General features: G+C 42.7%; 1 protein-coding gene across 4 annotated transcripts in view; it reads right to left on the bottom strand.

Moving 5' to 3' along the window:
* MAPKAPK5 (mitogen-activated protein kinase-activated protein kinase 5) overlaps positions 1-17,776 on the bottom strand; it is a 33,490-nt gene that overhangs the window by 3,435 nt on the left and 12,279 nt on the right. For 3 of the 4 annotated variants that reach the window (XM_027566597.1, XM_027566599.1, XM_027566601.1), the window contains 8 exons: positions 16,884-16,973; positions 16,014-16,109; positions 12,159-12,239; positions 9,493-9,680; positions 7,199-7,319; positions 3,597-3,727; positions 3,206-3,327; positions 2,098-2,202 (listed from right to left, as the gene is read on the bottom strand). In XM_027566597.1, coding sequence (XP_027422398.1) covers positions 2,098-2,202; positions 3,206-3,327; positions 3,597-3,727; positions 7,199-7,319; positions 9,493-9,680; positions 12,159-12,239; positions 16,014-16,109; positions 16,884-16,973 — 934 coding nt within the window. The remainder of the gene's footprint in view (positions 1-2,097; positions 2,203-3,205; positions 3,328-3,596; positions 3,728-7,198; positions 7,320-9,492; positions 9,681-12,158; positions 12,240-16,013; positions 16,110-16,883; positions 16,974-17,776) is intronic. The other variant, XM_027566598.1, reaches the window with a different exon arrangement.

Raw genomic sequence — 17,776 nt, 5'->3', positions numbered from 1 at the left:
GGAAAAGGTGAGTCTCCAAACTGTTGGGGAGATGGTAAGATTCTTGACAGGGACCCAATAAGGTACACCTCACTAGTGTCAAATTCACCTTCACCAATGGAAGAACCATCACCAACACCGATCACAAGCAGTTCAAGTCCCCCATTTTTCAGGCAGAGTTGAGCAGCTTATTAACCTGGTCATAAAAATCCAGTGTTCAGTACAACAGCACAGAAGGAAACCACAAAGAGGGAGAAGTTCTTTGTAATATGTGTCTACAACAGAACTCATATCCAGACTATATAAAGAACTCCTGCACATTTATGAGAGGTACAAGTCAACAGAAAAATGGGCAACAGAATAGGCACTTCACAAAATCTAAGTGGCCAGTAAACATTAAAAAGTGCTTAAGCTTATAAGTCATCAGGGAAAGGCCAAGTAAAATGACACTGCAATGCCAACAGTACTTACTAATTAGAATGACTAAAATGAAAAAGACAATAGCAAGTGCTGGTGTGGATCCAGAGTAACTAGAACCCTCAAACCCTGCCAGTGGAGGTATACATTGGTACGACCACTTTGGGAAACTGGTGGCCGTACCTTCTAAAGCCAAACAGATGAATATCCCCGTGAACCAGCAACTCTAATTCTAGATACATAAGAGAAATGAGTTCCCTGATGGTCCACTGGTTGGGTGCCTGCCTGCCAATGCAGGGGACATGGGTCTGATCCCTGATCCAGGAAAATCCCACATGCCACCAGGCAACTAAGCCCATGAACCACAGCTACGGAAGCTCACACACTTTGAGCCAATGCTCTGCAATAAGAGAAGTGAAGCCACTGCAATGAGAAGCCTGCGCACCGCAACTGGAGAGCAGCCCTCGCTCACTGCAACTAGAGAAAGCCTGCGTGAAGCAATGAAGAACCAGTGCAGCTAAAAATAAACAAACGGAAATAAATAAATCTTAAAAAAAGAAGATATATACTAGAGTGTTCAGAGCAGTGCTTTCCTTAATTACCAAAACCTGGAAACAACCCATATATCCATTCAAAAGTAAAATGGATAAATACAAAAACTATGTGGTGTATATATATGGAGAAAAAAACATGAATATAGAGAGAGAACATACATACATTTACATATATATATATATATAAATGAGAAATGAATTGCTACTACACACAACAATATGGTTGAATCTCACAAACATTGACAAAAAGAAGCCAGATACAAAAGAACATAGACTTGGTCTGACTCCATATACATAAAATATAAAATTAGGCAAAACTGATATACAGTGCTAGAAATTGGGCTCATAATTACCCTGTGGGGAAGGAGGTAGTAGAGGAGGGCATATATTCAGGTGCTGGTTACGTGAGAATGTTCACTTTGTGAAAATTTATTGGAAGTGTGCACCTCAAATGTGGTCACTTTTCTGTATAGATGATTTCAAAATCTTTAAAAAAAAAAAAAAAAATCCTAGAGAAGCTAATTTCCAAGTACAGAAATGGCTGGGCTAGCTTTTGGACTTCTGATGTCCAAAAACCAGGCTCCTTGCCTTGAGCATCTTAGACCTGAAGTCTAGCCTACTACACTAAAAGACAATACAAAAGCAGCTCAAAAAATACACCTCTGCCTCTGCCTGTGGGGGAAAAAATTCAATGAGCAGCAGATTTGGGACACTCTACTCTTTAGTGTAACAGGTCTTCTCTAAACTGAGCAGATCTGCAGGGTGGACTCTGCAGTACTTTGCCCTCTTTCTCCCCTTCGGACTGAACTGCTCTTTAATGATGCGGTTAAAAGCTCAGGTATCTGGAAGGAGTTCTGAGATCTGATGCTTTTTTTTTGCCCAGGTGGTATGTGATGGGGGGCTCTGGACAGCAATGAATCTGCAACACACAATTCACTTGAACTCTGGAAAATAAGCAAAAAGGCTGGATGTCCAGATATGCCTGGGTAGTTACTGCAGGATTAACTCCCTGTCCCACAATACTCCACTCAGACTCCAGCCCTGCTTCACCTGAACACAGCCCCAGCTCAGCCCCCAGAGATCCTACATAATCTAAACACAAATACTTTTCTGCATTCCTGGGGAAAGGCATAATTAAGGCTCCTACCATTCCAGCTGAAGCTTTGCAGAGTATCTCTGAGGAGTTTGCATTCCCGGTTATACTTCCAAGCTTCCTGCACTACTTCATTCAGCTTTTCATCTTCATTCTCTCCTATTAATAAAGGTGAAAAAGAAGTTGCGTTCCTCTGCAGCATCATGGGGTTTTAGTGTCACAGATGGAAGGACAGGATGTCCAACTTTATTGAGAAGTGATCATTAAAGGTGTGAGCTTTTCCAGACTATCATTACTGCTAGTTCCTACATTACATGTAGACTACTTCTGGTTTCTGAATTCTTCCTACCCTGACCACCTGACAGACATCCCCTGAGGCCCCCAGAGTCTTAGCCCTGAGAGATGGGAAATAGGCAATGTTGGGCTATTGCTGATCAAAAACACCTGGTTAACCTACAAGATCATGAGAAGGAAGGAGAACAAGGCTCAGTGGGCTGCCTTCTTTCTCCTAAGCTCATTTCCTACTCTGGAAGGCTACCTGAGGTACACTAGGTGAGCTCTCTTAAAACCCAAGGATCTAGGAAGACTGGTCAGCTCAGTAGTTTTCAGGCCTACAACATGAAGTATCTCATTCATCTGCTGAGAAAAGCCCGTCCTATCCCATTAAGTGGAAAGAGAATATACTGAAAGAGAGCTCTTACTCAAAGGACTTACTTATGTATATAAGTCCCAGTCTGCCTGGGATACCAGTAGCAGCCAGGGCCACTTCTGAACTTGGGAGGTCTTCTCTTTATATTCGCAAGTTAATGACAGCCTTGTACTCTAGATATGGGCTCTATGGTGTTTCTCAACCTTCCTGACCTTCCCAACCTAATCCTGACCCTGTTCACATTTTCCATCCTCTATCCTGTTATCTCATTAACAAACTAAGAAAATACAAAACTACATGTTATGCCTGAAAGTGCCAACTAAACGCAAACTAGAAGTTTCATAGGAAGCCAAAGGTGGGGCAGAACCCACTGCATTTCTAAGTGCCCACCTCTTCAGTGGGCTGAGTGTGTAAGGCACTTAGAGGCAAGACGGACACTCCAGATTGAACCACCCCTCCAGCCACACGCACACACACACGCAGCCGCGCACAGAGCAGCAGAAACGGTGTGACCTTTACCAGCCTGGGGGAGGATACACTGAGCAATCACGTCGCGGAGCTTTTCCAAGGCAACATTGGAATCCTCAGCTCCATTCTCACGGTCATGGATGTAAACACCGTCTTTTGCTTTGGTGCTTTAGAAGTTGGGGAGAGAGGTAATAACAGAGTGAGACCCCAAAACCCAACTCTTCACAGATGTTAACTCTAAACACTAAACATAAGGCAAGATTTTTCAGATAAAATAATTATAAAGTATCTCCAACTTCTGATGCTATTTAAAGAACTTATCCTTTCCACCCTCTTAAGAGGCAAAAAAGGGGCAAGACCCTTGGCTGACCTTTCAGAACCCTGTCCTTGGCCACACCAGCCATGAAGGGAGAATCAAAGAAGTAAGTTCAGTTACCCAAGTAATTTCCTCTTCCTTAGAATGGGGTTGTTCACAGAGTGCAGGGGTTTGAGGCTGACTTTTAGTTCCTGGATCCGCATGTTGGCCAACTGTTCTGCGTGGGCCTGCTGGATCCCTGCAACCACCGCCTGAATGCAAACACTGGTGTCAGGTTTTCATATTCATTTCTGGGCACCTAAAAAACCAATCTAACAGAGTGAGAAGGAGAATCTCTAAAAGAACTAAGCAGGTAATTTCAGTCTTATGCTTGGCAGTATACAAATTTTGAAAAGGCAGAGGACTCTTCCCCATGGGTTAGCAGGGCCCAGGAAATACTAGGCCAGCCAAGGGCCACACAACAGCAAGCCCTTCTTCCCTGCAGGGGGACAGAAGGCAAGTAAGAAAAACGAACAAGGCTCATGCTCATAGTCATTGGCAAGGGCAAGTGTAAAGAGAGTCATACATGTACATCGGGGGAAAGGCTGGCAGGCTGCTGCCTGAGAAGACTCCCTGACTGGCATTTATTTGCTGCCCTCAAGGTGGAAACAGTCACCTCAGCCCCAATGACTCAGAACCCTAAGTATTTCACCTGGTGAGCATGGAAGACCCTCACAAACTCTTCTATAAAGCCAGTCAATTAATTTACAATGTAAAATAACTGTCATAAAGTCTAGCACTCTTCAAGTCTGTCTTTATGACCAGTGTGTTCTCTCACTATGGGCAGATCAATGAGGGAAAGCAAATAATCAGCAAAAAGCTTCGTAAGAACGAGATGATCACACTTTTGTATTAAAAAAAAAAAAAAGGAAAAAATGAATGTGTATGTGTCTCCCCAGAAAAAGATCAGGAAGGATACATCAAGTCACAGATCACCTCACCTCTGAGGGGTGAGACTGAGGCAGGGTAAGTAAAAGGAACTTTTGCTTTTTAGTTTATATACCTCTGTGTTATTTGAATTTCAACAACAAAATCTGACAATTAAGAAAAAAAAATACTTCCTTGGTAAGCACATAATTAGATCTGGAAGAGTTCAAACTCATTGAAGTAAACTACAGTAATTGGCCCTGGCTACCCACCTCCAGACCCGTGCATCTATTTCCTTCTTACCAGAGATAGCCCAACCAAAGAGATAGGAACCCTGCAAGGTCATGAGCTCAGACTCCATCTCCTAGCCACAGCCGAGATGGACACTATTCAGCTTCTGCATGTGGCCATTTTTTCTATACTTCCAAAGCTGACCAGCCTGCATCTTGACCACATCATTTCTTTCAGAATGGGAATACACTGTCACACTCTAGTTCCACCTAAAAGGCCTTTTTCTTCTTTAAGAAGATTATGCATATTCAAACTTGGCTTAGTCAGACACTAATCTTAAAGTAACTCCTGAAGACAATCTTCTTCATTTCCAACATCTTGAGGAAAACCACAATGTAACACTCAAGTGCCGACAATCAGAGGATATAATCCTGTATTTGGGACTGACCAAACAAACCGGGAGAAATATCAATAACCTCAGATATGCAGATGATACCACCCTTATGGCAGAAAGTGAAGAGGAACTAAAGAGTCTCTTGATGAAAGTGAAAGAGGAGACTGAAAAAGTTGGCTTAAAGCTCAACATTCAGAAAACGAAGATCATGGCATCTGGTCCCATCACTTCATGGGAAATAGATGGGGAAACAGTGTCAGACTTTATTTTGGCGGGCTCCAAAATCACTGCAGACGGTGACTGCAGCCATGAAATTAAAAGACACTCCTTGGAAGGAAAGTTATGACCAACCTAGATAGCATATTCAAAAGCAGAAACATTACTTTGCCAACAAAGGTCCCGTCTAGTCAAGGCTATGGTTTTTCCAGTGGTCATGTATGGATGTGAGAGTTGGACTGTGTAGAAAGCTGACCACCGAAGAATTGATGCTTTTGAACTGTGGTGTTGGAGAAGACTCTTGAGAGTCCCTTGGACTGCAAGGAGATCCAACCAGTCCATTCTAAAGGAGATCAGCCCTGGGATTTCTTTGGAAGGAATGATGCTAAAGCTGAAACTCCAGTACTTTGGCCACCTCATGTGAAGAGTTGACTCATTGGAAAAGACTCTGATGCTGGGAGGGATTGGGGGCAGGAGGAGAAGGGGACGACAGAGGATGAGATGGCTGGATGGCATCACTGACTCAATGGATGTGAGTTTGAGTGAACTCCGGGAGTTGGTGATGGACAGGGAGGCCTGGCGTGCTGCGATTCATGGGGTCACAAAGAGTTGGACACGACTGAGTGACTGAACTGAACTGAAACAAACCATTTCTGGATTACTGGATACTTTTAAACCAGGAAAACAACTGCACACAGATCAGGGACAGCAGAAAACTCTGTTCCTTCTAGTTCTCTCTTCTCTCACACTCCAGCTAAACTAAGGGAGGTCTTAGCATTCCTTTCTCCTATTCACTTATTCTCTCACACCTCAACTCCATCCCTTCTAAGTGAGTAACTCAAGTCTGTGTCACTGCCTTTACCTTTCAGCCACACTCTGAATTCACACCACACATCTCATTCATTTGAATGTCCATCTATCATCAAATAATAATGAAAATCTAACAGACTTCCCTTTACCCAAACCAGGCTCATTCCTGATTTCCCTGTCAGTGGTATCGCCAGATATGCCACTCACTGTCCCCTTATCTCTAGTCAGTCACCAAAAATTGTTGAAATTTGTCTTCAAAAATATTGAGCCTATTCATTCATCTCTACCTCTCTGCTCCTAGAGCAGCTTCCCAGCTTCTAGATTACTGTAGTAGTATTAGGTTGGTGAGTCTGCAAGTCTGATTAACCATCCCTAAATATCTTCCCTGTGCCAGGACTCTTCTCAGAAATCTGTAAGAGCCTCTCAATTAGGTCCTACTAAGACTTACACCCCTCTGTCTACTTTCAAAGCCAGGCCCTTCCCTATCACATCCATTTCACCAACTTCCCATTAATGAAATCAGGCTGTTTTTCCCACTGATGAATTTCAGTCTCTAATTTTTTTGCTCATATTGTTCACCATATGTGGTGAACACCACACATGTTCTCTACTCCAGCTCTTCCAAGGCCAGCTCATAGCTAAACATGTAAAGGGGTTTAAAAGTGCCACACAATAGTTAATAACTGTGATGGGTTTTGCTTTCTCTTTGGGAACCCTTCCCTAATTACAGCCCTTCAAAGATGTCTTCTTTTTCTGAATTCCCATAAGAATTCACAGAAAATTTAGCATGCAAAAGCTCTGACGTCTAAGCGCGTTCCCTCTTTGTTTTGTGTTTATTGGTTTTTCTAACCAGTCTTGTTTAAACCCCTTGGGCAAAAGGATGGTTGATGTCTGATCTGATACTGCTCTCTGCCTCAACCCCACAGCACAAATGTGGAAGAGGATACTTTGAATGTTCCCTTAGTGTATGTACCAGGCTTTGATCTGGTCTTTATGGAAGGAAGCTCCTTATTTCCAATCCTGATCTTCAGGAGACCAGAGATGTTTCTCTGGGAAAGACTGTGTGCTCTGCATTGTTTTGCCTTTAACCCCCTCACTGAGTCAAGCCCCAGCATTCCTTCCCAACACCACCATTTTGGCCAACAACATAAGCATCATTCAGAACCTTATCCATCATCAGTTGAGCAGAGGGTAGCACATTATCCAGGGCCTCAGTTGAGTTGAGCCAGGGGTGATCCAGCACTCCCTCGATGGTAAGTCTTTCCTCCGGTTTGACCTTCAAGAGCCTGTGGAGAAAAGGCCAAAAGGGCTGCCATGCACAGTTGCTTCCAGAAGGCCAGGAAGTTCCCGAGTCTGGCTCTAGCCAGCTCCAGCTTCTGACTTTCTACTTTCTGCCAACTCTTACAGCCTAGGCTTTCTGTAGGACAGAGGTGAGATTCTCTTCCCTAACTGTTAGTTGTGAGGGCACTGTGTCCTTAGGCGGTCCTTTCTATACTAAATAAATTGAGATTAAAAATGGTAGGAAAAGGCTTAATCCAGTGATATCTCAGACTGAGTTCTAGGTTCAGTAAGGTAATCAATTTTATATACGGTTCACAGTTCCTGAGACATTGAATCCCCAGACTAATGTTTCTAGGACAGTGGGCTATAATTTCCAAAAGGGACTCAAAGTACTCTTTTGGCCAACAGTGGCTGTAAAATTAGTTAGGCAATCATACAGTTCTGAAAATCCAGATTGCTACTTGTGATAAAACTTTTAGATATCACCATATGGCAGGACACGAACCCTGAGCCATTTCTCCAAAGACATTCTAAGCTAAAAATCTAATATCTGAGAAGGGGACAGCATTTCTTTCTAAGCCTAATGTATTGTCTGTACCATCGGCTTTTGACCACAGTTCTTTCCATCTTGTACATTCATACTGATGCAATTCCTAGCTCACCCCAGCATATTCCCTGGACCTTTTACAGCACTCCTTCCAAATACATAGCCTCCCATTCCAAACATCAGTCAGGACAACATGCCTACTTGCTCTTTCATGTTCTCTGTAACTTTCTGGATCATTGTGAACAGCTTCAGAGTCTAAAGAAAGGATTATTTAGAAAAGACCCTCAATGCTGAGAGAAGATAATCAATGTTACTCTAGTGACAGGAAATACAGTCTATAGAACTGCAGAGAACCACTTAGAGGATATTGATGTTTTGGTTAAGTAGCTGAGAATACAGCATGGAAAGAGCATGGGAAGACAGATTTCAAATTGCCTCCTCCCTCCTAAAACACCTTCACTTGGATATTTTAGAAACGAATCCCTTTTTATATACATAAACACCTAACCAACAGGACAAGTTCACTTCTGAAAGAGAAATAGCTGTACTATTAGGAGACAGTTCCCAGGTACTGCCCCTTTAATGCTTATCTTTATCACATTACAGATGAAGAAACTGAAACCAAGAGGAGCAATTACTCAGTGAAGACCAAAGTAGTAATGTCAGAAGAGCATGTAAGTCCCAGGCAGCAGATCCCCTGGCACAGGTGGGCGGAAAAACCAAGCACACCTCCTATGTAGGCCTGACTTCTTAGTAACTCCAGCTAAGGAGCTGGAGCACGTGCCCATGTGCAAAGTCATTCTGGGGAAAGATATTCTGAAAGGAACAAAACTGCCATGAACGACCATGTCTGTAGGTTTAAGGTGATTTCATGGCCTGTAGTCACAGCGTACTTATGAACAGACTCCTATTTTAATTAAACGCAGTTCCACCTGCCTCAGAAGCTGGGTCCACAGAGGCTTCAACCCAAGCCCCTCCAGAACGGCAGGACAGAACAGTGTCCGCCGAGGAAGGCGGCCCAGGGAGCCTCCTTGGTGGCCACTCGCGCCTCCCATCACAACCGTGCGCTGCTCTGTAAGAAACAAAGGACTCTGCATGCCATGTGTCCCTCGCCCACTCACTCAGCCCCAGTCCTTTTGAACCTTTTTATCTCTATATGCCAGAGCAACCAACTAGTAGCAGGGAGGCCAGGGTGGGACTGAGGTCCTGGACAACCAATCACACTCCCACAGTAGCTAAGGAAGGAAAAGACAAAAGCATCCATGGTCACTTTGGCACCCCAGTTCAGCTCCCGGCATCATGTCAGCCCCAAATGCCTGGCCTCCATGCAGAAGGATACACCAGGGGGGTTACCATTTAAAGTCTGAATTAATGCTCACGGATACAGTGGCTACCAAGGGACCTGGATTCAACCCTAGGGACAAATTCTAGGAATGCAACAGGACGGAGTACAGCTCCAATTTCACTGAGATGTGGATACTGAGAACTTTCATCTCAGACTCCAGGGCAGATTTTCTGTGATGATAAAAATGAGAAGGTACATGCCTGTGAAACAAAGAATTTTCTCTACCCAACATTGCTTTGCATTCCACCACTTTTAAGGCCCCCCGCCCAGTGGCCCAGAGACTCACTTTCTCACAACATCTTTGGCCATCTCTGAGATCTGGCTCCACTCTTCCTCCGGGAACTCAAAACTGCCTGTCATGATTTTTCTCCGCATATCCTTTGGGATAGTCCGGCTATGGTGTTTGGAGTAAAAAGGAGGGTATCCACACAACATCACATAGATAATCACCCCTAGGGACCACAAGTCACAGCTCTGAAAGCAAAAAAGAAAATGGTCACTCATACCAGAGGCATAGCTCTAAAATAAAGCCCCCAGAACTGACCCCAAAACAGCCCTTGATATCCACAGGCTGATATCACAACCAAGAATCACTTATCAGAGACTGGAAAAGTTTCACGAAGTCTTAAGAGAATTAACCTTTCTATCCTTATTTGTTATTTGCTATCAATGCTACATATATGCACATCATATACACAAGGCCAATCTGGGGTAAAAAGTCACTTTTATTCTCACTGCCCAGGCCCAAGCTGCTATCTGACCATTGGGTACAGATGTAAGACACTTTGACCCCAGCCAGAAAAGTAACTGATGTAAGCCAGCTGTTGTGAAACATGTCCTCTGGCCACCTGGGCGGGTTGAGGGTGCAGGAACAAATAGCTAGGATGCAGGGGGCTGACCCCATAAAACAGCACCGGTCGTTTTATAAAGGCTCACAGCAGTTTGACACAGATGAGAGACAAGCATGGTAGGGAAGAACGGGAGACGGAAAGCAATCCTTTGGCCAAGGACTCACTGTGCCCATGTTCAAGGCCCTTCTTAGGGAAGATATTCTGAAAGGAACAAAACTGCCACGCACGACCATGTCTGTAGGTTTAAGGTGATTTCATGGCCTGTAGTCACAGCATGCTTATTAATAACGGACTCCTATTTTAATTAAACGCATTTCCACCTGCCTCAGAAGCTGGGTCCACAGAGACTTCAACCCAAGCCCCTCCAGAACGGCAGGACAGAACAGTGTCCGCCTGAGGAAGGCGGCCCAGGGAGCCTGCCGCTGTGGCCACTCGCGCCTCCCATCGCAGCTGGGCGCTGCTCTGTAAGAAGCCTGGAAAAGGAGGTACCTCAGGTATCTCAGCCATGTCTCGGCATCAACCTACTAGTAGAGATTCATAAACAACATGGCCCATGCTGTAAAACAATTATAAAATCATAGAGGTGAAAAGAAATCTTAACAAGTTCAGATGTGGAAAATAGTTCACATGAGGAAACTGGTGCTATGGAGATCTTGTTACATCTAGGGTCATCTGTCAAGAGTGAAACTAGGCACACCGACCAGCATCATGCAGCAGACTGGGGCTGGAGTCACTGCAAGTGTCCTGCCTCTTTTTTTTTTAATTAAGATTGATGTATTTAGTTTTTGAAAATTTAACTACCTCTTATTACATTATTTTTCTTTAAAAAATTACTTGCAAATGTAGCATTCAGTGTTCACTCAGTTGCCAATGTAAAGATTATAACTAGATGAATATATATACACATTCAAAATTATTATGAGCTTATTATTTTAATATATTACTCATCTGTGGAGTGTAAATTTTATGAATGCCAAGCAAATTCACAAACACCACTAGATTCACAAAACAGAGTAGGAAGAGGAGAAAAAAATAGTACTGGGAAATTTGTTATCACACAAGAATCCATTGTATTCATGCTGAGAATATTGTATCAAGTAAATTCTGATCTCTGTTAGCTAAGTGCTTCTACCACTCAATTCCTGCCCACAGTGGGAAGCAGGAGGCAATTTCTGACTGATAACTATCATCAGCCTAGCCCTCACTTCCAACCTTCATCACATAAGGACACAGCAGCCTAAAGTTTGTAGAGGAAGAAGGTGTGGAGCAGTAAGTACTCACTTGGGGACTGAACAGGGTTAATCATGAAAGCAGATGTATAGAGTTCCAGTCACGTTGGGCCAGTGCCAAGTGGAGGGTGCTGAGTGCCACAGGAGCCTGTGTGCCCTCTGATACGTGTGTCTGCGAGTGTGTATGCATGTGCGTGTGGGTAGGAAGATGGGGGCCCTCTGGGGTGTGCGACCAGGAGGAGCTGGCCTGCCCTTTTGCCATCCTCAGCTCCCTTCCTGTCATCTGTATCTCCCTGAGTCCCCAAGCAGCATCATTCTTTTCTGATCCACTCTGTGACTCCAGGATCTCTATGACTTGTTTCAAGAGGCCTTAAGCCTCTTGTACTTTAGGACAGAGAGGCCTGATGTGTAGGGTACAGATTAACAACTGTGATAGGAACAGGTACCACTCAGGACACTTGCCTTGTGTATTAGACACTGTTCTAAGTTGGGTATTTTATGGGGTTAGAAAGAATGGCACCATAAATGGCCAAGGAATATTCTCTGACATGGCCTCCACCTCAAAAGAGCAGGACAAATGTATCTTTTAAATGTGATCAGTGGACTGTACAGCTAGTCAAATAAATAACCTCCAGGTGACCACAGCCTTTGATTCCTGCTGCAAAACTTAAACTGGTATGAATCTTACTTTATCAGACAGAAACTTGAATTCCAAATACTCTTCTGCATAGGTGGCTTCTTTCAGCCTCTCAGGTGGCAATATAATATCAAGGAACAAAAAGAGAATTTGCCACCTTCCCAAAGAACCACAACACCTCACAGGAGAATACAGGCTTCACCCAAGGGGTGGAGGTTCGTTTTTCTTCTCCTACCTTGTTGTAAGTGTAGGGTGTTGGCGAGGTAGGTATGATGCCAGATTTCTCCTTCTGATGCCTTCTCTGGGCTTCCAGTACCTGTCAGAGTCACACCAAAGGGGACAATTGACTGAACCTCACATCCGTGACCTGCAGCTTGAGACAGACTGCTGTGTTAGAAGGCTGAAGAGGGTAGCCACTGGCAGTTAACAACCAACAATTCTAAAAAATTCTAAATAGTTTCAAAAGCCTTTTTTCTCTCTTACTATCAGCAACTTATCAGTATTTGCCTAGGTCAAGGACATGAAGATTCAGTCCCTGAAGGAGATTTATTTCTTCTTCCTGAGATTACTTTTTCCTAGGGGTGTCTCTTAATGCCTCGGCAAGCAGTGAAAGCAGACTTGCTGGTCAGTGGCTCAGGTTCAAGGTATTTGCTGCCATGAAGCACTGTAATCGTCACACGGGTCTGGGTGCTAAGTGCTGCGCAGAGGTAACCACTGCCACCCTCGGGGCCCCCACCGCGGCCCAGCTCTCCACTGCCATGGGGAGTGGGGCTCCTGGGGACACAAGACCAGCGAACCCCACAGAGTTCCGTGACGAGACATGATACTGCAGCTCCCTGCAGGCAGGTGTCATCCTTGTACCCAGACACACTGCTACTGTCTGGGCCTTCATGGCCACAGGACCATGCTGCTGACAGCAGGTACTGAACGCTGTTACACCTCGGCCAGCGGCCACACTGCCACCCTGGGCAACCTTGCCTAGGCCACCTTTGATGCCACCTCTAAGGCCTACAGCTGTCTTACACCTGACCTCTTGAAGGTGACTGTGCTCACTAAAGCTCCCTATCAGGAATATTCACTGACTATCTTGTAAAGACCCACACTACAGTCTCTGTGCAGAAAGGACCCAGGCTCATGTTCTCACACAAGAATAATAAAGTGAATTAATTAAACCTAAAAAAGAAAATACCATTTACTACAGCATTAAAAATATTAAGGATAAATCTAAAAAGAGATGTGAAAAACCTGTACACTGAAAACCAGACAGATATTGCTGAGCAAAACCAAAGACAAAAATAAATGGAATACAGCCTGCTTATGGGTCAGAAGGCTCGATGCTGTTATATTGTAAGTACTCCCATATTGAACTATATGTTTCAAACAACCCTAGTCAAAATTCCGGCACACTCTTTTGTAGAAATCAACAGCCAATTCTAGAGTTCATATGGAAATGCAAAGAAATTTGAATAGCCAAAACAACTATGAAAAAGAACAAACTCAGAAGGCTAAAACTACCTCATGTCAAAAGTTACTAAGAAGTGTCAATCAAAACAGTATATGATATTGGTATAAAGACCAATCAATGGAACAGAGTAGAACAATCCAAAAATAAACCCACACATATACATCCAACTGGTTTTTGACAAAGGCTGAGAAGCAAGGCAGTGGAGAAAAGATAGCTTTTCAACAAATATATAGGAACAACTAGATATCCAAATGCTTTTAAAAAATGAACTTGGATCTATACCTCACATCTTATACAAAAATTAAGTCAAAATGGATCACAGACCTAAATGTAAAACTTAAAATTATAAAACTTATAGTAGAAAATCTTTGTGATATTGGGTTAGACAAAGATCTCTTAGATAGAAAACCAAAAGCAGAACCCATAAAATTTTTTTAAAAGTTAACAAACTGGTCTTCACACCAAAATGAAAGACACTGTTACCACCTCACACCAGTCAGAATGGCCATCATCAAAAAGTTTACAAATAATAAATGCTGGAGAGGGTGTGGAGAAAAGAGAACCCTCCTACACTGTTGGTGGAACATAAATTGATGCGGCCACTACGAAAAATAGTATGGGCTCCTTAAAAAACTAAAAACAGAGCTATCATATGACCCAGTGATCCCACTCCCAGGCATGTATCCAGAAAAGATGATATGTGTGTATGTGTATAACTGAATCACTTTGCTATATACCTCAAACACTGTAAATCAACTATACTTCAATTTAAAAAAGAAAAGCCACAGACTGGAAGAAAATCTTTCCAAAGCACGTATCTGATAAAGGACTTATATCCAAAACATATTTTTTAAAAAGCTCTCAAATTCAGCAAGAAAATAAACAATCCAATTTAAAATATGGGGAAAACATCTGAACTTATACTTCAAAGAAAATATACAGACAGCAAAGAAGCACAAGAGATGCTCAACATCAGTAGCTATTAGGGAAAAGCAAATTGAAACCACAGTGAAATACCTCTACAAAGTCACTTAAATGGCTAAAATTAAAGACTGTCCATGCCAAATGCCAGTAAGAATGTGGAGAGCCCTGAAACTTTCTGATTGGGAATGTAAAATCGAATGACCACTTTGGAAAACAACTTGGCAATTTCTAAATAAGTTAAATACATCTAACATATGATAGAGCTATTCCACTCTAGATATTTACCAAAGAGAAAAGGAAATAAAGTGTCCATACAAAAACTTGTGTGCAAATGTTTATCAACAGGCTCATTTTTAACAGCCCAAAGTTGAAAACAACCCATCAATAGATGAGTAGATAAACAAACCATGGTATATCCACATCATGGAATACCTTCCAGCAGTAAAATGAAAGGACTACTGACATACGAATAACATAGGTAAATAAACATAATTTTGCTGAGTAAAAGAAACTGCCCCCCCTCAAGAAAGCACCATACAATGTGCTACTTCTATATATAAATCTAGAGAAAATAAAAACTAATCACAGAAAGGCCAAAAGATTTGTACCATACTTCATAACCGAATGTTGTATCCATATTTCACAACAGAATAGCCAATAGACACATGAAAAAATATTCAACAACAGTAGCCATGAGGAAAATGCTGTAATTAAATCCGTAACGAAATAACACTAAATACCTACTAGAATGACTGAGATTATAAATACGAACAAACTTGAGTTAGAGATAAGAAATGGCACAACCATTCTGAAAAAAGATTTTACCTAAAGGGGAGGGGCATGTCTCCCCAAACCTGTAAATGAACATTCCCAGCAGCTTTATTCAAAAAACCAGGAGACAACCCTAAATGGCCACCACTCAGTGAACAGATAAAACAAATGTGGCTTAGTCATATGATGGAATACTACTCAGCAATAAAAAAGAACTAATTACTGATACACACAGCAACATGAATAAATCTCAAAAACATGCTGAGTCGAAGAAGTGAAACACAAAAGGTACAGGAATTCCATTCTACTGAAATTCTGCAACAGGCAAGACTAACCAATAATGACAGAAAGTAGATCAGTGGTTTTAATTAAGGGGATTAATTTGGGAGCAGAATGACTGCAAAGGCACAAGATGGTTTCTGAAGTGACAGAACTGTTTTACTTCTTGATTTTGGCAAGGTCCATGCAGAAGTATCCATCTGTCAACACTCATCAAACTACACGAAAGTGTAGTTGCTCAGTCGTATCCGACTCTTTGCTACCCCGTGGAGTATAGCCCACCAGGCTCCTCTGTCCATGGAATTTTCCAGGCAAGAATACTGAAGTGGGTAGCCATTTCCTTCTCCAGGGGATCTTTCCCACCCAGGGATCGAACCCAGGTCCCCCGCATTGCAGGCAGATGCTTTAACCTCTGAGCCACCAGCGAAGCCCAAGGTAGAAGTATTTTTACAGTATACTAATCATACCTCAGTAAGGTTGCTGTTAAAAGAATAAAATGCCTATACCAAATTAAGCAGCCTATGGATTTCTGAAGCTGAGTTCTCCCCTTTCCATTTGTAATATATGCCCACTCATGCTGTAGAATGGAAGAAATATGAGTCTACAGGTAGCCTGGTGATACATCCTATGGAAGAAACAGCACATGCTTACCTGAGGTGCTACATAATATGGGGTGAACTGAGGCGTCATCAAGTCACCTTGGTCAATTTTGGCAAATCCAAAGTCACACAACTTCACTGGGGCATCCTGAAATCAAACAAATGGGAATCACTGCCCCACAGTTCTCAGAAAATGTTAAAGGAAAATCCAGGTGTAAGACATGTCACCTTGAGCTCTCATGAGTTTCTGGCTGGAACTGGAACCTATGAGTAGCATGTCCTCATGTCTGGATACAAAGATTCATATTGAGGAGCTGTTCTTAGTAAAACACAAATGAGAGATTTCTGCCCACTCAGTTATCCCTGTTTCCTAACTTGTAAAGGCAGCACTCAAACCAAGATATTAGTCGCATGTGCCCTGATTCTGCCTATTGTGCATCATCTCTCATCAGTCTAGAGTGCGGCTTCACCCTTAATGTCAGCTTCGTGATAGCCAGAGTCAGTAATCTGTAATCTGGTAGGACATAGCGCATGGGTGTGGGTTGGGGCTGGAGAGGAAAACACCTTATCGGGATTAACCATAAACACAACCATTAAGTTTCAAGGTAACATATAACAGCATAAAGATTCCTGCCCCTTCCCAAAGTCCTTCCAAATGATATCCCAAATCTTAAGTCCTTCTGTACAAACATGTATCAGTATCATCCAAAATGACTGGTACCAGGAGTATGGTAAAATTTCTCTTGAGCCTCTACCAAGGGAACAGATGGGGAAAGTAAGCTGCCGGAAGCACTCTGGCCTAACGCTTCTTCAACATGGATTCAGAGCACTCCAAACATATACACACCAACACACCCATGCACCACTCCTGAACTATGTTGGGAGTAGCGGCACTGAAATACAGAAAAGCAAGTCATCTCACCAAAGAATTATCCTTGAAGAGCAGATTTTCAGGCTTGAGGTCTCTGTGGGCGATGTTCAACAAGTGACAGTGCTGTAGAGCCAAAGCTATCTGGAAAAGGACATAATGGAGCGACCGCATCTTAGAAGAGATTATTCTTGAATTCCCCTGGCTTAGAAAACTCAGGATGCTAAAAAATGACCCTTACTAAGTCAATTAAGACTGTGGTCAGATTTCAGCTTTACAGCAGAAATTAAGACTTACATACCAAGAAATAGAAATGAAGTAAGCTTCATTTAATAGCAACCTATATTTTGTTCAACAAAAAGAAAAATACAACAGGAAAATAATTCTTTGTCAGAATAAACTGATGGTTAAATCCTATATTAAATGGGAAAACAAAATACTTCCACTTCCATTAATGTGAGATGTGATAAGCACTGCAGAGCAAACACTGGGCCAGGCAGTCTTCAACAGGCCTCGTTTCCCCTAGCGGGGCAGTGGCACGAACGCCTGGCTCAAGAGAGACCTGAGCTCTTCAGGGAGCAGGACTTGAAGTTCTGCCTTCAAGAACAACAGAAAGCAGCTGAATGGATGTTTCCATCTGATGCTCCAATCTGCTCATCCCACTGGTTGAAAATGTTGCCTGTTTTGGTGGCTTTAAAGAGGTCTGTTTTTACAGATTATTAGAGCTCATCCTTTAGTCCTAATGTTTGAAAAACACAAGCTATAATTTTTTAAAACCTAACAGAACAGATTGCACCTGTTCTTTAACACTCTGTATGGAACTGTCTTGGCATTCCAAAGAGCAGTTCCTCCCTACTAGAAAGGAGGCCTCAAAAAATGCTTGAGGCTCGCAGAAAATTTGGAAGAATTTTTCTTTAAGAACCAACTGGGCCATATGTCATGCTTCT

The sequence above is a fragment of the Bos indicus x Bos taurus genome, chromosome 17 (assembly GCF_003369695.1).
Source record: "Bos indicus x Bos taurus breed Angus x Brahman F1 hybrid chromosome 17, Bos_hybrid_MaternalHap_v2.0, whole genome shotgun sequence".
Taxonomy (NCBI): Eukaryota; Metazoa; Chordata; class Mammalia; order Artiodactyla; family Bovidae; genus Bos; species Bos indicus x Bos taurus.
The sequence above is the reverse complement of the archived record's forward strand: the minus strand, read 5'-3'. Positions and strand labels throughout refer to the sequence as shown.